General features: G+C 42.2%; 2 protein-coding genes across 3 annotated transcripts in view; one reads left to right on the forward strand and one right to left on the reverse strand.

Annotated features, from left to right (window-relative positions):
* Positions 1–490: 490 nt before the first annotated feature.
* On the forward strand, positions 491–13,809 carry scaf11 (SR-related CTD-associated factor 11). The gene is made up of 15 exons (XM_062517735.1): positions 491–721; positions 2,212–2,259; positions 2,897–3,048; positions 5,168–5,245; positions 5,342–5,409; positions 5,504–5,559; positions 5,659–5,696; positions 7,617–7,717; positions 7,860–7,985; positions 8,092–8,192; positions 8,405–10,729; positions 11,501–11,817; positions 12,289–12,453; positions 12,631–12,750; positions 12,893–13,809. The coding sequence occupies exons 2-15, from the start codon at positions 2,250–2,252 to the stop codon at positions 12,998–13,000; spliced, it is 3,765 nt and encodes a 1,254-aa protein (XP_062373719.1). The 5' UTR covers positions 491–721; positions 2,212–2,249; the 3' UTR covers positions 13,001–13,809.
* Positions 13,810–19,114: 5,305 nt separating this feature from the next.
* The window catches only part of arid2 (AT-rich interactive domain 2), a 31,670-nt gene continuing 29,312 nt past the window's right edge, over positions 19,115–21,472 (reverse strand). For both annotated transcript variants that reach the window (XM_062517975.1, XM_062517974.1), the window contains exons 17-21: positions 20,993–21,131; positions 20,746–20,828; positions 20,125–20,248; positions 19,886–19,977; positions 19,115–19,657 (exon numbers count right to left, since the gene is read on the reverse strand). In XM_062517975.1, the coding sequence (XP_062373959.1) occupies positions 19,546–19,657; positions 19,886–19,977; positions 20,125–20,248; positions 20,746–20,828; positions 20,993–21,131 (550 nt within the window). In that variant the 3' untranslated portion in view covers positions 19,115–19,545. The remainder of the gene's footprint in view (positions 19,658–19,885; positions 19,978–20,124; positions 20,249–20,745; positions 20,829–20,992; positions 21,132–21,472) is intronic.

A 21,472-nucleotide genomic window follows, 5' to 3' on the forward strand; every position in this document is an offset into this window, starting at 1 on the left:
ATTTACAGGCACTTGAGATTAGACTCATATTAGGCCTATCCTAAACAGAGCCACTAAACTGAACCTCCACGCAGCTCGCTGTCTCTGATTCTGCCTCTGCCTGCCAGATTGGGAAGTTTTGGAGATTTAATACTCTGTCATTCTTGCCAGATAGCCTAGGATTTCAGCTGCTCATCAGTCTTCTTATTATTAGTGTTTTTTCATTTCATGAGGCATCCAGTGTGACATGTCTGTCTGGACTAGGCCTACAGGTCATTTTAAGCAGGGCTTTTTGTTTTACTGAACCACTACTTGTGTAAAATGCAGTTAGGCCATGTTTTCCGTCTCTCCTACCAGAGACACTTATGCTCCTACTTACTTTGCTCTCAACATTGATCATGAACGCGCAGAGCTGGTGACAACTGTGACAACTTGTCATCCAACCAACCGAAGTCCAAAGTAGAGACGCTCATCCATCGACGTGTTTCCGTCATCCAATTCGCGACTGGCTGTTCAGCGACACCGTGCGGTACAACCGATGTTGGCTACATAGGCTACAGCAGGCTCCGGGGCCGACATGTGGCCGGGATACTTTCTGATCCGTGCCGAATTTACAGTTACGTGCACCCGGATAAATCTAGTTTCCATTTTCGCAGAAGAGATGACTATGTCTCTTGAAATCAACTGAACAATCAGATTCAAAACAACCGGCTAGCTTGAGAGCTAGCAAATCCATTCAACGGTAAGTCTGGAAATCAATTCAGTTAGCTGGCTAGCTAACGTTATATATCTGCATTTAGTCATTAAGAAGTTTTAAACTTAGCAAGATGGCTAGCTTACTTTCAAGCACTTGCACGGGCCTGCTAATGATCTGCTAACTAGCTCGCTAGCGTTAGCGAGGAACTAAGGCTGTCGCTAGCCAGTTAGCTACAGGCACTTGTTTTCATTTTTTAACCTTTGTTGAAATAGTCACAGTTATCTGATCAAATTAACCGGAACCGGTTTGATCACTGCCTGTGCTCTTTGTGGATCCAATTGTGTGACCAATTTGCAAATTTGAGACTTGAAGTTAAGTTTTATAACGAGCAACGTTACACTTAGCAACTTAGCAAGCTAACGTTATCCGATGCTACTCCGGCCTGTCCAACTGAGTTGAAAGGTCACGTTAGTTTACATGTGGCAGGGTACAGCTAGCGAGCTAGCTTGGATAAATTGTGTACCTTTCATCGCTGACAAATTATTCCTGCGATGGCTGATGCATATGAAAACAGGGAACAACATGTTTAGAGTCCATTAAGGGAGGTGTAGATGTCTATCCTAGGTGTCAAATTCGCCATGTTTGTTGCAGTTGGGGGAGCCTGGCTAACGTGCTGACAGGGATAGCAAGTGCTAGCATAACAAATGTTTCTGCAACAGTTTGGTATCTAGCTGCACAATTGCCTAGCACTGTTGCACCATTGATTGAAATACTCACCGGTTAAGTTTGTTGGCGGATTGTTCACTAACACTGGATAGCTGTGACTGCTGAGATAAATAAAGGTTATTGCGCCTCGTCGGTACATCGTTAGTTCCCTAGCTAACGTAAGCTAACGATAGTTTTACCGTGTTACGTAGACCGCACATAGTGCGATAGCTGTCTAACATTGTGCGTGTTTAATGGTATGGCCGTTGATAAATCCAAAGAAATGTTTTTAACTGCGTAATTTTAAGTCATTATGTTGCTAGGATTGGCTACCTTGCAAACAACAAGCGTTGATGTTAATCAATTGGCTAGCGAACCGCCAGAATATGAAGGGGCAACGTTAGTTGGTAAACATTGCTGCAGTGTGAAGCAAGAAAATGGTCGTTTTTAATTGGATCTATTACTGCCAATTTTCTCTGAGTTTATGTCTAAATGAACTGGTTAGCTTCAGGATAACTTTACTCTCGGCTTGTTCCAACTGGCGTTTGTGTCATGATGTTAACGTTACCTAACCTGACTGATCTGCGTTGGTATTACTGGCCTGATTGCCCATCTTAAACATATTTTATTAAGTGCATCTTAAAGCCTCTCTTGTGTTGTGTAAACTTTAAATGCTGCCAGAAAATACTGCCCATAACCTAGTGCCTGAAGCTAATTTCGACTGTTGATACATTAATACACTTGAAATTCAATTCAACTAACAGCAGCATACACATGTTAAATTAGGCCTAGGCTATACTGTCTGAATAACTTTTTACTGTCCCCTACAGCATCCTACTTGATATCAAAAGGAGGGCTCATATCCAAGATGACTGGTGGTGAGTAACAAAAATTAGACCCCTGCTCTGCTCAAGTCTTGGTTGACCAAAATACAAAACAATCAGTATCTTATGCATGCAAACTGTACAGTGAGATGTGCTTATTATATACTGCTTTAATCATCACTGCACCTCAAACAGTCAGTGCCCTGTATTGAAATGTAAAATTTGCTGTTGGCCCATTTGGTCTACATGGTGCAGTGATCAAGTTCCTTGAGTTGATACTAGTTTATATACTCCTGAAATTAAATTATACACCTGAAATTAAAAATAATTCATTTTAAAACTCCTTAAAGGTGCCCCTTCCATTTTCATTATGCCAGTAAATAGTTCATTAACAGTATCATATTTGTAATGTAACCAAACAAGAAAATAACATTTTGTAACATGTTTTATAACTGTGCTGTGTAGCCATGGCTTCTCATCAGCATTCATTCAAACTGTCCTCTCTGAATAGTGATGAACAGGTTCATCTTGCATTCTGTAAAGCTGACCCCTGCAATGGAGACTTAACTCCCTTTGTTATTTTGGCACATAATTCCACTTTCCAGTCTCTGCCATATCTCCAGGGGTAGCTTTGTGATTGTGTCTCAGGATGTCCCTGTTAAACGTTAACTTGTGTGATCATGTACTGTAGGTGGGCAGAGTCCAGAGGATTCGGTGGATCCAGACCCAGACCACAGCCAGCGTTGCCCCATCTGTTTGCATACTCTTGGGCAGTCAGATCTAGGTGTCCCTGAAGGCTGCAGCCATGTATTCTGCCTCAGCTGTATTATGCGCTGGGCTGAGGTAAGACTCTTCTGGCCCGTGAGTTCATCTAAAGCAGTGGTGTCCCAAGTTTGGGATGGCCCTCAGATTGGGCTTGGGTGTGGTGCACAGACTTCCGACAAGGGGGTGCAGGTTGAAGGTGACCATGAACAAACTTTAAACAACAAACTACTTCAACTACTACTTTTATATTAGCTGGTAAACTATTTTGTGACGAGTTTATAGCCTGTTTGTATGTCATATGATCAAGGCCAACTGTTATGTCAGGTGTAGCCAACCTAATTAATATACTGCAATTGTGCATAGAAACAGTTACAATTAGCAAAGCTTTATGATCAAGCTGTACATTTATACATCCAAAGTGTTGTGTCCTTACTGCCAAAGGGGTTTGGGAAAAGGCTTATTAACTTGCGCTGTTGGTAGGAATCCCACAGTCAATGCTGGCCAGTGGTAGCCAAAGTCAAGCAGAACAAAAATATTCCTAATTTGCAAAAACTTGCTAGTGTAATGCACACTGTTTGTTAAATGCCTTAAAAGAATGCCTTAAATAGTATATTATATCAAGGTGTTTTAGACATGCTATAATTATGATGAGCATGACCCCAGATATAATAGCCAGCAAAAGGTGGCTCAACAAACAGTAAAGTAAACAAAATAATAATGGCGAATTCAATAAAAAAGTTAAATGTTAATAGAGCAAAAAACTGTACATCAAGACTTCACTCAAACGTATACACATTTAAACTTTATACACATTTTATTTAAACACAATCATGTGTTTTCTGTAAGCTTTTGATATTCTATCAAATAACTTGTCAGACTTGTCATAGCATAACATTATTTGAAGTCCTAACACTCTTCACCTGAAAAATATAAAAATGTATTGGCAAAACTATGCCACTATGACACTCCCTACTTCCTATTAATGGGCCTCATTCAGCAACAACTAATCATTTTTATTATCATTATTTATGCATGAGAAATATCCTGAATTCATGGATGTGTTATTAACATTTGATGGCTCTGAAATGGATGTACTGTTGCAGGAAGTTGAGCCGTCATATTTTGTATTATCATTTGTGGATATAACATTTAAGAACATGCTTTATTGATGTGAATTTCAGGGGCAACAATATTATTAGAATATATATTTGATTTTGTGTGTCCTACTAGATTAAATTTTGACGAACAATGCAGGCAGTGACTATGCTTATTTTTTTAGTGAAACGTAGAATCCTATTGAAACATAGCTCATCATTTTTGACCTTGATAAATTATAGAATAATCTTTATTTCTTTTATTTTCTCCAAACAACCCAACTATATCAAAGTAAAAACCAGTTGTGAAATAAAAGTCATGGCCATCTTATTGTGAACAATTTATGCCAAACAACTAGTCTGACTATCACCAGATTAAGCTCAATCTTTTAAGATTGAACATAAGTCCGGGGAGTCTGTCCTGTATTTCTACTGCACAAGAGGTATTATCAGTTGGCATACTTCAAATGACTTGTGTACGCATTTGGATAGTCCTTCAACCAATCAGACCAACAATCCAGTTGCGCCTGGTGGATAAGATAGTTTGTGATTGGTTCCAGCAAACGTGGACAGGAAGCAGGAGGGATAAATGTGCAGGTTTCCAGACTGAGCTGCAGGGCAAAATAGAATCTCTGGCAGATCGGACTGGTTTTACCCAGTCTACCAAACAACCATAGTTTGTAAGAATATTGCTTTTGTGATCTACATGATCATACAAACATCTCGATGGAATGTATCTTAAATCTATTTGAGTAATTTGCTGGGGATGGAAAGATGGAACACCTTTTTGTGTTGTAAGGTCAGAAGCACCGAGGAAAAAGCATAATTATGTCATGAGATAAAATGTATATTTGAAAAGATGTTACTCCTGTCGAAAGCAGAGACATTTCACATTAAAGCTGGCAGACTCCATGGCTAAAAGCAAACAGACTTGCCTTGTAAACATGAATAACACCTCGGTTGGTACTGGTGAAAGCTAACCATTATGCTTATTGATGTATCTTGGCAGTATATTTGTATTTTTAAGCTGTAACAACTGTTTTCTAATATCTGAGAGGATAATGAATGAAATTGTATTGAAGTTCCATTTGTGTTCTGTGTAGGTGGTGTGCTCTTGTCCTGTTGACAGAAGAACCTTCAGTGCCATCTATAAATGGGATTCACAACAAGGCTACATTAAGGTATGCCAACTACCTTTTATTTTTATGTTTTTTTCCCCTAATAAATATGACCAATGCTAATATGGATTGTAAACAATTTTCTTAATTCCCTACTAGATTTCTGTGGTGTCAACAGGCCTGAGGAATATCAATGCTGACATGAGAAAAGTCATAAAATGGGAAGAGTAAGTAAATTGTAATACAATACAATATGTGTGAGTGTACCCAGTCCTTTAAAATAACTGTATGTATTCAAAGTACAATTATGTTCAATCTTAGGAAAGAGAAGAAAGGGAGAATTGACAACGCCAAAGCTAAATGCCTCATCAGGAAGGGTATGTTATTTTCCATGGTTTGTGGTATTTGCTAAATCACTTATTTGCTATTGAAATGTACAGTGTTAGTATTGATGACCAATATTTTCTGATAACTAGGTGACTCTGACAGGACCACTGCTGTGAGGAAGAAAAAGGTTTGTGTTGTATATCGATGCATTCTATTTTTGATACAGTGTACCCATCTTTTCTAATGCATGGTCAGTCCTTTGTAGGCATTGGTCTGCTGGATATTATTGCTTGATGTACTCATGTATACAGTCCCAAATAAATGTAACACTGACCTAATTATTCACTGAACATTTGTGAAAGCATCGAGCTGTGGGTTTGAACACAGCTGTTGCCAAAGTAGAGCCCATGAACAGTTGACTGATGTCACCAGCCTCTAGACAGCGGACAGTGCATGGCCAGAGTTTGTCACAGCTGCTTATGATCTCGCATGTGGTCAGGATCAGACAGGGACCCAAGCATGGACACAGACAGGCTCGCAGGTACAACATGAACTGGGATTAAGGAAAAACAGAGCTAAATGTAGGCAGGACATGTTTTGATAGTGTTACAGTGGGTATAGTAAGTATTCACACCCATGCTAAAGTTGACTAAAAAGAGGAATATAAAATTATCTTTTGAGAATTGATTGTAATGCCTTAATTAAAAAAATGAGTAAAAATCAAACCGCTAAGGACACTAATTTTCTTTGTGATTGAAGAATGTATCGTAAATAGATAAATGTTCTTCCTTAAATACAGGTTGCATAAGTAATTGACCCCTATGTTAAATTCCCATAGGAGCAGGAGGATTTTTTATATGTTTTTATTTTTAAAGGCCAGCTATTTCATGGATGATGTGGGGCTATTTTAATTTCAAAGGCCAAGGGAACTTTATCAGGATGTATAATAGAGCTCCCCAGTCCCGCCCACAGCCTTGTCCGGAAGTAAAAATCCAATACAATTTCTCCATTGACAATTGGAGAATAAGCCATAACATCGTAACCGTCCATTGTAGACTTAAAACCAGCTACGATGTGACTAAGCGATTATACCTGCTCATATAGATGTCAAAAGTTAATGGGGGCATCAACCTTGTTTTGAGAAAACAATGCTTTATTCACGATTTAACGAGAGAGTACTACACTACCCGACACCCTAACGTGTAAAACTGGTGAAAGCAGAGCCTTTGATTGGTAGAGATCGCCGTTGCCATGGCAATGCCAAACAAACTGTACTCAGCTTTTCCCGCGCCTATCGTCCAGCTTCGTCTCGCTGGAACTTCAAAACTTAAAATGGCTGCAGGGCTGATCAGGACCGATGTGTGGTCTTCCGAAAAATAACGGTTTTCTCATCTTGAAGGTTGAATTTACTCAATGGAAACGGTAGGAAGTAATCATCTTCTTTTCTCAGATTAATATGGAACCATGTTAAACTATCGTTAGGCTGCAAATGTTGGAAATGTGTGTACGTTTGCAAAGCATCCTGGGATTTGAGTTCTCTATCTCGGAATTTAAGATATGTACACAGTCTTGTACCTTTCGCTTTTTTTACATTTTCTGTTCATTTTTTCACTCGAAATTATAAGTTATATGCTTATGAGTCACATTGTAGCTGGTTAGCCTAAGGCATGGTCTAAAACTCTTTATATCCGAATTTTTCCAGAAGTCAATGGGAGAAATGAATGAGAATTTTACTTCCGGACAAGCACCTCTCTCGGAGGAGGGGCGGGACTGGGGAGCTCTATATCCTGGATCCATGAAATAGCTAGCCTTTAAAAATAAAAACATATAAAAAATCCTCCTGCTCCTATGGGAATTTAACATAGGGTTCAATTACTTATGCAACCTGTATTTAAGGAAGAACATTTATCTATTTACGATACATTCTTCAATCACAAAGAAAATTAGTGTCCTTAGCGGTTTGATTTTTTACAATCAATTCTCAAAAGTTAATTTTATATTCCTCTTTTTAGTCAACTTTAGCATGGGTGTGAATACTTACTATACCCACTGTAAGTGTGTTGTCAATCTTATTGGCCCTGTTTACTGAATTCAAATGTTTGTTTAGGCCAGACAAGGATCCTGCTGCCCCCGGACAATTCCCACGCATCCCTCTTCCCCTTCATCCTCCCAGACAGGCGTCCCACTTGTTGCACTAACCCCCTTAATGTGAGTATGCTTGGTAAAATTGATCAAGTACAAATGGTGTGTTAATGAATTGTGTTTTTGAATTTCATGTCTACAGCATGAAATGTGTGTGTATACATAAAGAAAAGTATAATATATAATTGTATTTATTTGCTGTTGTTAGTGCTGGACCTTTCATGTTGTCTGAAGAGGAACCTATTGATGAGGTTCCCGAACTGTCTCGGATGGATATTCTAGAGTCTCCATGGTTGTCTACCTCTGCACCCGTAGCCTCCAAAGGTCTTTTGCGGTGAGAGCTTTGCAAGTGCTCATTTTGGATATGGTATGATACTTGTCTGGAGACAGACAGTAGGATGTTAATCGTTATTAAGTTTTGTTGTTTTGTTATTTTGCAGGCATTCTCCCCATCCCCACATGTGGAGTGGCAAGTTGTTTTCTGAGCGGTCTGTCTCGCTTGTGTCTACCTCTCACGTACCGCTGGCTTCAGGGCAGTTGGGTAAGACTAAGCAGCAGTGCCTGAAATGCAGTAGTGCTTCAAGAATGAATTATCCTGTCCTGCATGGAATTGTAGTTCTGCTGTCTCTTTAGATGAATGCTTTTTTGCAGTCTCATCACCTTCTATTTTTATTTATGTTTGACAAGGACATGCAGTCTAGTAGAGTGTAGTTGTTCATAACCCCCCCCCCCCCCCCTCTCCCTCTCTCTTAGTCTTTCAGGGAAGAGTTTGTGCAGTCACCTGTGCGAAAGGAGAGGATAGAAAAGGCAACAGAACAGCTGGTCCCAAAGGCTCTGGCAAGCAGCAAACCAGGAGATCATCTCGTCACAACAAAGTTGAGGAGTCTGCAGCCTCCCAACCCTCACAGTCTGATTCTGAGCCTTCCTCCTCTGACGATGGGTCGGGAAAAACGGGCAAAGTCTCACAGCTGAGCGAGACGGCTCCTACGACAAGCAAGTCGAAAAAGGCACCTAAGCAAAAGCCTCGATCAAAGCGGAAAGGAGGGGGAAGAGGAAGAGGAAGGGGCCGTCGGCAAGCACCAAGTAACAGAGTAGAGAGTGAAGAGGAAGAGGAGGAGGAGGAGGAGGAGCAGCAGAAGAAAGAGGAAGATCAAGAAGCAGCTGCCTCAGAAGAGGAAGCGCCTGAACCTGAGAAAAGGCCAGATACAAGCCCCAGTCCAACGCATGATTCTAATGACCAAGTGCTCTCCGATCATGATTCTGAGCCTGAAGAGAAGGATGTCGATCATCCCTCAAGTCCTCATGAAGATTCTGTTGAATCACCAGACACCAAGGGAAATCAAGAGGTTGACATGGAGTCAGTGAATGGTGCAGAGTCTCCGGATGGTCTTCAGGACCACTCTGAGCCTGCATCTCCAGCTGAAGGGAACCAGAGCCCTGGCATAACCAGCCACAGTCCTGAAGTGTCGGACGAAGAATTAGCTTCACGTGAGGAAACTGAAGAACCAGAAGAAGATCCAGAAAGCTCAGCTTTGCCTGGTTCTGTTGAGGATGTGCCAGAAGCAGTGGAGATGGCAGAGTCCCCGACAACAGAGGAACCACAAGACGTAGATATACCTGATGAACAGCCGATCACTGATGACGCAGACGAGGTTGCATCAGAAACGGACCTCCCTGAGGAGAAAGCCAAAACCAGTTCTGCTAGTGACGAAGAACCTGAACAGAATCTGTGTCCATCAGACACAGAATTGGAAAAAGACCCAGAACTGTCAAATACAGAGGCCTCAGAGCAAGACTTCCATCAGGACAACACTGATGCTGTACCAATGGACTGTGACTCATCACGCTCCGATTTTGGTGACGCCGTTTCTAATGCACCGAAAGAAGATAACATTGAGAGTGCTGACACAGTGACCCCATCTCTTTCTGTCAGCCAAGTAAAGGAAGAGAGTACAGAGGCAAGCCAAGATCAGAAATTGGAAACCACAGAAGAACAAAAGGGCACAGATAAGGGGGGACAGGACAACCGTCAACGCAGGTCACGATTTCATTCACCTACTACAACCTGGTCACCCAAAAGAGAATCCAGGCGGGAATCATCACGGAGATCACGTTCAAGGGAGCGCCACCGTGGTGCCAGCTCCCCATCAAGGAATCGTAGCCGAGAACGAGACGGCGATCGAGGCAGCTCAAGGCGACATCGCAGCAGGGACCGGAGCCGGGACCGGAGCCGAGACCGGAGTAAGGACCACAGTCAAGAACGGAGCAGGGACAGGAGCAGGGATCGGAGTCGTGAAAGAGGGAGAAAGAGGCGCAGCAGAAGTCGTTCGAAAAGCCGATCAAGGTCCAGGTCCAGAACCAGACGTGGTCGGAGGAGTTCTCCTGAACGTTCTGATCATGGGGGACAGTCCCCAAAGAAAAGGGATTCAAGGGACAGCTGGAGGGGTGGCAGAGATTACCGTGAAAACAACTGGAGGAGTGGAGCAGAGAGGCAGGGTAATTTCCTCAATAGGGATACAAATACCTCGGACAATGGCAATTTTCCAGAGCGGTCACCAGACAGGAGTCGATCGGAAAACCCAGACTGGGTGAAGGAGAGGATTAGGCCAGAGCCTGAGCCTAGAGATCGAGAACCTCGCTGGGAAGATCAAGGAGGAGATTCAGCCTCAGACAACTGGACCCAGGGTGATCGGGGTCAGAGTGCCTGGAGTTCGGACCGAAGTGGTGGTGGTGGTGGTGGTGGTGGTGGTCTGGGTCGTGGAAACTTCTGGTCTCAAGGCCAGCAAGGTGAAGCGGCAGAAAACCGACGACCGCCCCGAACGAGTTTTCCTGGACCGGCAAACAACTCAGGGAACGATGCGTACAGCCGCTTCAATGAAAACCGATTTGGTGGAAGGAGGAAGATGGAATCAGACTCTGGCGATAACCAGCTGGACCGCTCCGGTTGGTCGTCCGCTTCCAACTGGGCGGTGCGGAGGACACTTCCAGCTGATGTGCAGAACTACTACTCAAGAAAGGAGCGTGGGCCAAGCACTGCAAGTGTATGGAACAAACCGGAAGAGGAGCAGCCAGCAGCAGGTATTCCTAAAATTACTTTTAAGAAATCCTGTGTGTATTTGTCTATAATGATTTTAAGTTTACTAACGGGTGGAATCAGGAACTTAAAGTAAGGCAGCCAATCCAAAGATATTTAAGAGAACTCTGGACTAAGAATAACCTTAGGTTTACTTTTAGATGATAACAAAAGTGAACTTTTAGGGACAAATATTTAGAGTATGATCGTAGTAAGATATTCACCGCCATCTTGCTAGGACACCTCACAAGATGGTAGCAACGGGAGGAATAACTCCCGATAAAGATACTTTGTTTTGACTTCAGGGACTCTATCCACAATAACAAGAGTGTAATGATATTTTGAGCCTAGTCAGTGGCTTAAAGTAGCAAATTCTTTTTGATGTAGTGATCTTGCCCCTTAAGGCGATGCTATATGCTATTTACTTGCAAATGCATAGTCTCCTCTGATTAATGTCATTTTGGGAAGCAAACGTTTATGCTTGTTATCATCCACAAATAGACCCTAGGTTGTTCTTAGACTGGAGTTCTCCTTTAATTGTTATCCTTGCCTGACATTTCAGTTCACAGGCCTGATAGAGTTCAGGCGTGGTGCCTGAATTCAGGCTTGAGCTCAGCCTTGTACGATGTCAAGAAGGACTATTCTCTATATTGTCTTTGATTGTCTTCAAGTTCAGGCACAGATAATTTCCTGTCTATCAGCCTGGAGTTCATTATGAAGTAAATATTACTCAATTATGATTTATACTTACGTTTTATTATTTTATTTTCTTCCAGATCCCGCCAAAAGTGAGCCGGCCCCCCAGCCCACCCCTGAGGCTCCGCCTGCCCCTGTGAACGTCATGGCTCCCCAGCTCAACGTCCTTGGTTACCCACGGTACCCAATGGCTCAAATGCCACCTCGCGGCCCGCCAGTCAGCCTCCAGCCTCCCCCCTTCGGGATGCCTGCCCATGTTCCTGTACACATGCATTCTGCCGCACCTCTCCTCCAGGTGCCTGCGGTGGCTGCCCAGGGCCTGCCCCCGCCTCCACCACCCCCACCCCCCATCCAACAGGCTAGTCTAACGGCTATGCAGGACAAGCTGCAGGCACAGGTACGTACCATGACCATGGTGACCACCGTAATTTCGCGACTTTTAGCCGCGGCTTATACATTGATTTTGCTAAATTTCTTCAGAAATGAGGTTAATACCATAGACACCTAACCCCAGTGCTCCCGATGAGCAGGTTGGCGCCTTGCATGGCAGCCTCCACCGTCGGTGTGTGAATGGGTGAATGTGAGGCGTGATAATGTAATGCGCTTTGGGTGCTTGCAGAAGCCGATAAAAAAGCGCTATATAAATGCAGTCCATAGTCCATTTACCATTTACCATGACCAACCATGGTGACTATTCATGTAGGCAGTTTTTTTTCTAAATATGTATGTTTCTTTATTTAATATATTACTGCTTTTAGTCAGTATGGCAATAATATAATATGATTTCACTGCCCATATTTACATTGTCTGGTCTCAAATGTCCTGTAGTAGTTTTGCCCTAACACTAGTTTGCCTCGATCTTATCTAGGCGATGAGTGTCATCCCAGGTCTTGGTAAGGCCCCCTTCCAACTCAATCCCACCAAAACAGCAGGGCTCCTGGGCCATGCCCCTTCCCAGGCCATGTCCAGTATGGCCCAGCCCTCCTCCACCACCCACAGCAAGGTCCATGCTGACAGCTCCAAAAAGGAGAAGGCGAGTACATTTTTTTTTTTTTTAAATTAGATTTTGAAATTTGTTGTAGCAATTCCATTCTTTCACATCTTTGATGATCTCTGCTCCAAGAACTGAATGTCCAATTGAGATGTTTTTTTTTTTTTTTTTTAAATGCTGGGATGCAGCAGTTGTTGATAAACATACTTGTATTTGCAGAAGATCCAGATTCAGGAAAGAGCCGTTAATGAAGTTAAGAACGCTATCAAGCCATACTACCAAAAGAAGGATATCACCAAGGATGAGTACAAAGAGATTGTGCGCAAAGCTGTTGAAAAGGTATGCTTAATCCCTTTTCCCAAACCTACAGGCTGTTTTGTGTTGTATTTATTTATCCATACAGGTAGTATTCACTGTATACTTCACTTAAGTGTAATTCCAAATGATGAATAAGAAAAATTCCACCTTTTTGCACGTGCAGATCTGCCATAGCAAGAGTGGAGAGGTGAACGCCGATAAAGTGGCCAATCTGGTGAAGGCCTATGTGGACAAGTACAAGCACAGCCGCCGGGGGGGCAAAGCAGACTAGTGTTGCGAGGGGATTCCATCACCCCTCGGCGCAAGTGCAATTTCTTCTCCCAGCAAGGCCTCCCCACATGAGCCCAGACAACTGGATTTCCTGTTTTCGTATCTCTGAACGAATCAAGATTTTTTTCTATAGATTGAATATTTTTGTTTAAAGTGGATTTGATATAGCGCTGAAGCCCTTTATTTGAATAAGATGCAAAGGGTGTGTACTACTGTAAATCCATCAAGACTCCTTTGCGGGGGGCGGGGGCGGGAGGGGGGTTCTGGAGAGGGGAACATGGCATTTTGAGGGAAGACCCTTTGCTTGACATGGCGGTTTTGATAGTAACGGAGGAGAGGAGAACGACCTAGGAGGATTCTGAGAAACTGTAACCCCCCCCTCCTCCCTCCCTTCCCAGGCTGCAGTTCACTGGTACGAGTGGGCCTGACATTACAACTGTGTGCCCAAGGACCTTTATCAAAACGCTGCGGCTCAAGTCTTTATTTTTTTCTTTTTATATATAAATATATATTAATTATAATAATTTTGATGAAATCCTAAAGTAAATGTGCATTGCCTTTATTCTGTCACCGTAGCTGCGGAGCAGTGTGCTGGTTGTGTCTTAGTGCAGCTGTGTCTGAGACGTGATTAGTTGCCATTTGGTTGGGATCAGGTTCCCATGCCAGCTGTTAGTTCTGTGGGGGGGAACGAGGCAGATCAGGTGGGTTGCCTTGGCCTTTGTCGACTGTGCTGTATAGCCACTGTTCATGTGTTATCCCCCCCTCCCCTCCCCCCAAAAGCAATGAAATAAATTGGCTGCTTCCATGACACTACTTGTATGAATTTTTTTTGTTTGTTTGTTTGTTGTGGTTTTACTTCAGTTTTATAGCTCAAGATCTCTCTCTGAGACGAATGCCGTTCTCTCATTTGGTCTGTAGTAAGGGAACCATAAATCAGGGAAAAAATCATGAATGAAGACTACGAAGCAGCTTGATCAAAATGTTCTTTTCCTGACAGGATTTTGATTGTAATGTTTACATTAGAAGAGTTGCGGATGCTCTATCGTTGAATTCAGTGGGATGTAGTGTGAGTTGGAAGAGGTAAGATGGAACAAGATTGAGCCAGATGTTTTTGTGAATGAGTCCATCATTTTCATTCTTGCTTTAAACTGTTTGTTTGTTTTTGTTTTTTTTTAATTATGTTTGTATACTGTCACTTTTCAAGATCACATCTGTCAAGTACATAAACACAAGATGTCACTCTTGTTTTCCCTTTTTTCAGTTGAGCTTTCTTTTTTCTCCATTTCCCTTTACTGTCCAAGCGCTTCTCTCTCTCCCCATCGCTTACTGTTCTCTCCTATGTCTGCTCTTTTGCTAGAGCCACTATGTAGAATGTGGGATCCAGTTAGCCAGTCAGCAGCTTCATTCAACCAAGAATCTTTATCTCTATTGCCTCTCAGCTCTAGCTCAAGTGGGTCACTGTAACACCAGAAAGTCCTTAATGTCTTACGGATTTTTTTCCCCAATGTATATTAAATGTCTAGTATCAGTGAGCACACTGTGTCGTCTCAACTAAGGAGAAAGGTGCATGGATGACCCTTAAATGCACACACGAGAAGTTCACATACCGGTCAGAGTAGTCACGGGAGATGCTTACACTGGAGGATATTTGTTCCTTTAACTGACCATACATTTTCAGTGGATCCTCCTTGTACACGAAAGTGATCACACCATGACTGACATCAGGGGATTCCACCAAACCATGATTAGTTAGTTATGCCTGGGAACTATGCCATCTTTACATCATACTTCTCATCTCTAAATAGGCCTACAGTCATCTCGCCTTACATTTCAGAGATTTCATTAACTATTTGGCTATACCATCAGCGTTCCAGCACCTGACCAGTTGTATGTAATTACTATATACGATCAATGGTTGTATACTGCTGGATGATTTCAGGGATGGATCATCATCCTGCATTACCCTCAAACAGCGACACAGGACTTAGTAACCAGGCAGCCTGCAGCTATGAACAGCATTTTCTGCAATACCATGCTTGCAAACCTTAAAAGATCACTATGTTGGCTGAGGGCACAAAATACTTTGTCCACAACAATCCGAAGGAGCATGTTCTGCCTGGGAAATGGGATACGGACGGAAGAGGACAACAAGATGTCCTTTTTTTTTATTGGCATCTGCTCCCTGCAGTACCTGCATGCATGCTAAAATGATGGGATTATGAAGTATGTCTTTATTCTCTCAATGTCAGTTTGCAGGCTGAAAACCCCTGGACAACAGAATACAGAATAGCAGCTCCCTCTTAGAATGTACCATGGAACCTTAGCTTCAGTGGTCCAATATTTAAACATGAGGGGGACTTCACTGTCCTCTCCCTTATAACACGGCAGTGCCACCACCAATTTAACTTTAGTGATGTCTGAAAACACTTAACGGTTCCTCGTTAACTTACCCTAGGTAGTGTATTTTAAGTCCTTTCTCTATATAATTCTGGAGATCACTGATTGAAGACCTGTAATAAGAGATCTCCCCTTAATCTAATTCTGGGTTCTCAGCTTCAAGTTTCTCTACTATGCTGTGCATTGGTATGGATAAGTGCATCAACAATATATTTCTTTGTGGGCACACAACAGTACCCAGTAAAATACAAAATCACAAGGCAATTTATTTTCATTTTCATCTTATTTTTGTTTTTAACCTGTAGCACTTTGAGATCACTGATGTAAAGTGCATTATAAATAAAAAATATTATTATATCATTTTGCCCACAAGATAGTGCTCTAGCTTCAGCAATGTCCTCAGGCAGTCATAGGGACTTACTGGTTCACGCCTCTGAAGGACATCACTCGATTTCACACACTTGAGATGAGGAAGCAGGATAAGATTCACTCTGCACCCCACCCTCTTCAGTTTCACTCATTTATACTATCTGATGTGATAATAGACTCAGCAGAGCTGTTAGCTACCTCATCCTGTTCTCAACATTAAGTAAAGTGAGCCACCAGGCCCAACAGTCAGTCTTACTGTGTCTGCAACGAGGCACTCCAAGGTGTGGTGTTCAGTTTATCTGCCTTTCTACATCAGAAGTCTATGAGCCGCTTCTACTGACAAGATATCACCATCTTGACTCAACCACTTAACTCTCGCCATGACAAAATTATTAAGTATACAAGACATAATACAGGAATATTTTAGACTTATATTTTCTAGATGCAACTAAAGCTGTTGACTGCATTAATCATGGTAAAATAATGTATTAAACTATAAGAGTAAGGAGTCCCCCTCTATACTAAATAATCCCATCAAACCATGCAAACTACTGTAGATGGGGCAAGACAACACAAGCTCATTTTTCAGTTCCAGAGTTACACAAGGTGGGATATTGCCATCAGGTCTCCTCAATCTGTATATGGAGGATCTTTCTAATATGTTAGAAGAGTGTAAGACTGGATGTATGGTGGGGGATAGGCCTATTCATCATCTGTTATATGTAGATGATTTAATCGTTAAGTCTCCCTACAGTGCTGTCCTACGCCTGGTTAGAGTTTGTTCAAATTATGGAGGACAGTATAACATCAAATTCAATCCTAAAAAGTGTTATTATGATTGCCTGAACAAAGGGATCAAAATGTTTCCCCTCTTTTTACTGGACAAAGCAACAGCTAAATGTGGTGGTGGCCAAAGAGAGATACACGGGGCACAGGAATGATTTATGTGATGGTGATGGCATACAACACCAGTTCTATGAATTGTATGCAAATATGCTGGCACGCAAATTTCACACGTGCACCGAAAAAATCAAAACAGCTCTTTTTAAAGCATCTCACCCACTGTATGGCGTAGCTTTAGTAAAGAAAAGGTGAATTGGCATATAATCATTTAGAATCTTGCTGAAGCATTCAAGATGGTCAAGTGTTAGCCATTTGTTTGTGACTTGTAATGCGCCCACCTGTCGTGCTGCACAAATTTGTGTCAATTGAGTCAATAACTGCAATTATAATGGCTTCTACTGACCTTGAACATGACACAAGATAGTCCTTCTTTTGGAAACATTGGGACAAAGATCTAAATGTTTTAATCACTGTCGATAGTCATAGTCCTTTATCTGGACTTTGAGTCTGTAAATGCAGTTATATAAAAGCTATATATATATATATAGGCCAAGTCAGACTACAGACCTAAATCTCGATCGAAATACTGTAGCCAGGTGACTCGACCTACTCAGTTGACGGGGTTCTGCAAGAGAGCAAGAATCCCAGAAAGCAGATGTGAGAGATTAGTGGCTACAGAAGACATTTCATTGACGTAATTGCTGCTGAAGAATGTGGCAACTATTGACTTCAGACGTTCACATATTCTTGTGAAATCTGAGTTTTTATTCAATCAAAAACGTTTGATAAATAGTGAAAAGATGTCATGTTTCTTTTTGTTGGTGTCCATTATTTGGTACAAATCGGGGCTTATATGTACACTGGATAAATTTCTATAGGTTTCTCCCCCCAAAAATGATTATATCTGTAGGGTTCAGAAACTTTCAAGCAGCACTGTATATTAGTCGTCAACATTTGGATTTTCTGATACACAACTGTGCCACTCTGTGCCGTGGATTAAACCTGTGCTTAACGTTTGCTTAAAGTTTGAATAAAAGGGAAAGAAAAATAAAAGGATGAGTAAATTACACCGTACGTAAATGAAGAAATTGCTTTGGTTGAACCTTCACCTGAGTCTGAAACAGATGTTCTGCACCACAAATATGCAGACAAGCTTTATTAATGCTATGAACATAAACAAATCAAGTTAGAAAAACAAAATCCACAAACAAAAAATGTTTTACGCACCACTGGCACAGGGCCGCACAGGAAGAAATGTGTGATGCAAACGTGTTCGCTAACAGTAGTTCCATGACAAACAAACGAGAAACGAAATGAAAAAGGAAAAAAAAAAAAAAAACGGCCAAAAATGTTCAGTCTTTTATTTAAAAACTATAAACAGTCACCAAAGTAAATAAAGCCAATCTATAACAGACTGTTAGGTATATGTATATTCGCACACCCTACTGACACTGCAGAAATGGTGGTGGGGTGGGAGTCCCCTGCTTGGATGCTAACACAACAGGCAGTTATAAATGTTTACACAACACACCGCAGAGAGGAGACAGTCCGAGAAGCTGGGAGCCGGAATGTGGCATGGTAGTAAGAATGAAAAAATAGTACAATAAAACTCCACACTATATTAAGATAGAAAAAAGTAGTGAAGAAAATATCATACCTGCACATAAAGCAAATAACACAGGAGAAAACCTGTATAAAACTCCATGTATTTAAACCAATTTACAAATACAAAAAGAATTTTGGTACGGGCGCGTGAGCTCGTACTATGACAAAAAACGTTTACAGTGGATACATGTTAAGGGGGGCAGGAGAAAGAAAAATACCTTCAATAGTTTTTTGTTTGTCTTTTTTTCTTTTCTTCTACAAAAATGACATGAGATATATTATTCCATACTCTTTCAGCCAGCAAAATGAGTTCTACAAGGTTTTATAATACAAAAAAAGGAAAAAAGGAAAAGAAAAGGAGAAGGGAAAAAAAAAATCACAGTTCCACAAAAACTGTCCCTCCCCACCCACCCCCAAACTTTACAGCATCAGTCAGTACCTTTGCAGAAATATTTACAGGGTTTACGTACATTCATCCACTGCTGAGTATAGAATCACATTTCATACAAGTAACCAGGGATCATAAAAAAAATACAAACAAAAAACTCCCCTAAGTGAACCTACCAAAGTAATGCTATTATTCCACAGAGTGACTCCTCCAGTGGCTGCAGCGGCATGAAAGAGAATTTATCTTCTTTTTTTTTTATACTTATTCACAAGTATTTACAAGATTTTTTACTCATTTAATCATATTGGTATTTATTTCAATAATAAATAAGTGAAAATATAATCGGCTCAAGTAAGAAAAAAACCAAGCTATCAAGTTCTAAAGAAAACAATCTAGCCAGTCGTCCGCCTGCGACCCACCCCCTTTGCCCCGTTCCCCACCCATCCCCTGTGTCTCTCCCTCAGCACCACCACCCCCCTCCCCGCACCCTGACCCCCCCCCCCCCACCCTGCACCCACGCCAGAGCCAGAACCTTAACTGGGCCGCCACTCATCCAGGATTAGAAAAAATGTGCTCGTATCTGGAGACAGGGAGTAGAAAGGTGGCTTGATTGGAGAGTGAGGAGCAGGTGGCTGGTTTCTGAGTGGCTGGTGGAAGACCCCATGGCAGTTTGTGTTTTTTTTTTTCTTTTTTTTTTTCTCTCTCCTTTTCTGTTTTGTTTTTGTTTGTTTTTGTGGGGGTGGGCAGGAGGGAGGGAAGAGATGGGTGTGATTGTAGGGGTGGTCCAAGCAAACTGAGAACTGAAATGGAAGGGGGGAGGACGGGGGCCTGGGAAGCTCTGCCCCACATGGCCACCACGATAGACTTGTTCGCCAGCAGTATGGGAAGTGTGGTTTTCCTCTTTTTTTTTTTTCCTTACATTTTTTTTGGGAATTCAGCTTGGCTCAAGCCTGTAGGGTGTGAGTCAGTTCGTAAAGGCATTTGGCAAGCGTCGTGGAGACCTCCATGTTGCTTAGCGCCAGGACCGACAGGTGGCACTCATGTCGTTTTACCAACCTACACAGAAACAAGTGTCAGGATGGAATCTCACATTTATACATTCTCAATAGAGGATTTAAATGTCCCTCCTTTTTCATGTTACCAATGTACAAATGATGAAATACAACCGTTTTTTATTTAAGCAATAAGCCACGAGAGGCCGTGGTTTATACTGTATAATCGAACAGCTAAGGGGCGTTGATTAAATACAACTGTTTTTTATTTCAGTATTAACCGCATCCTTACCTTCGCCCATCGTCTGAATGCTTTGCGACGTTCTTTAATGTTAAGGCAGCAGTTAGTCGTATGTGTTTGGTCATTGGTCCCTCTTTGTCATCCTAAGTAAGAAAAGAGAGAGTCCTCAAATTATTCACTTGAACATTTAAACGATTGAGGGGTCTGTGAGGGGCACCGTGGTTATTCACTTTAACATTTAAACGATTGAGGGGTCTGTGAGGGGCACCGTGGCGATATACTGTACGTACAGTAAAGTCCCTGAAGACCAGGTTCCGTGACCCCCTGCGCAGTGCCATGAGGGCGGCACTCGGGTGATTGACGATAGCTTTCTGTGCTCGTGGGGTCGGACTGCTGGCAGCCACTGGTGGAGACCTGTGGAGAAACGGCAATCGCTCAGTCGGCAAGCTCGTTTAAGTTCCCTTGGGGGACTGCTGAAGTGTTAACCCCGGGGTGCTGAAAACCAGGAGAACCGTGTGCATTAACAAGCGCACATGGTTTATCACCAGAACCAGACATGGCAGAAAGACCGGCTGACACCGATACGGTCACACAGCACTGGTTTCTGAAAGGGATTATCCTGTCTAAAAGCAATCATTTGGAATGCTCTGCTGACAAGGGCTAATAAATGTTGAGAAATCAATTTTCTTTACACGACTCGGCTCTTTAAATCCGACTTCACTCAGATCATTCATTATTCAGACCGGGACGGTAAAAATCACCCCTTTTTTTTGTTAAAGCTTTCAAATTCACCTAGACTAAATCACGCTTAGTGACTTGAACACACAATGCCAATAAACTTTCATTCTTATTGCGCCATGATTAAAACGGACAGAACATTTGGAAAGAAAGCAGGACAGTGGGGTACATACTTGGAAGTGTTCTGATTGCCGCCTTGCCTCTGCTCCTCCAGTTTCAGGCCAGCGATTAGAGCGTCCCTCGAGCAGTGCTTGTCCTGTGGACAGCCGTAACCAATACATTTAGAGGGCAAATCTGAAGACCGACTCAAATCTAGGCCAGCAAACCCTTAGAAGGAATGTGAACGGGTAACAAACTGCAGGAAAAATAATTAAAAGTGACAGGAGGAAACAGAGACATGGTACGAGGAGATGAACGTGCCTGTAAGTGAGTGATGAAAGATAGTCTTTGCCGTGGGAAGGGTTCGCAGCCTTCCCAGAGGCACTGCCCAGGGTACACCTCCTTCCCGCCATGCAGAGTGGCGGCATGGTAGAACACCTGAGATGGTGTCTCAAACCACCTGCGGAAGAGATATGGTTCAAGGTCAGGGAGGTCAGGGAGAGTCTGGTCATATAACAGCCCCTTAAAATAGCCCTTAAAAGGCAGGGGAAAAACATCTCGTTTTCACAGGAGGATCCACCATGTCATCCACAGCGATTAAAGCCAAAAATGTATATTTTAAATAATATATATATATTTTCTGACAGAAAACATTTGCTACAGGCCAAAGTCAACAGGCTGCAATCAGGGTTATTTAGTGGTTGTGTGTGTTGATCGCATACTCGAACAAGCGGACAACAATGAATTTAGGCATTGTTGATCAACTATCATCATGCATTTTCTACGACAGGTCCCTCAAGA

Source organism: Sardina pilchardus, chromosome 17 (genome assembly GCF_963854185.1).
Source record: "Sardina pilchardus chromosome 17, fSarPil1.1, whole genome shotgun sequence".
NCBI classification, from domain to species: Eukaryota; Metazoa; Chordata; class Actinopteri; order Clupeiformes; family Clupeidae; genus Sardina; species Sardina pilchardus.

Excerpts from the sequence above, each read along its gene's own strand:
- scaf11 (XM_062517735.1), top strand. Across the intron at positions 11,818-12,288 it reads AGGACAAGCTGCAGGCACAG|GCGATGAGTGTCATCCCAGG; the intron begins GTACGTACCATG and ends GATCTTATCTAG. Across the intron at positions 12,751-12,892 it reads TGCGCAAAGCTGTTGAAAAG|ATCTGCCATAGCAAGAGTGG; the intron begins GTATGCTTAATC and ends TTGCACGTGCAG.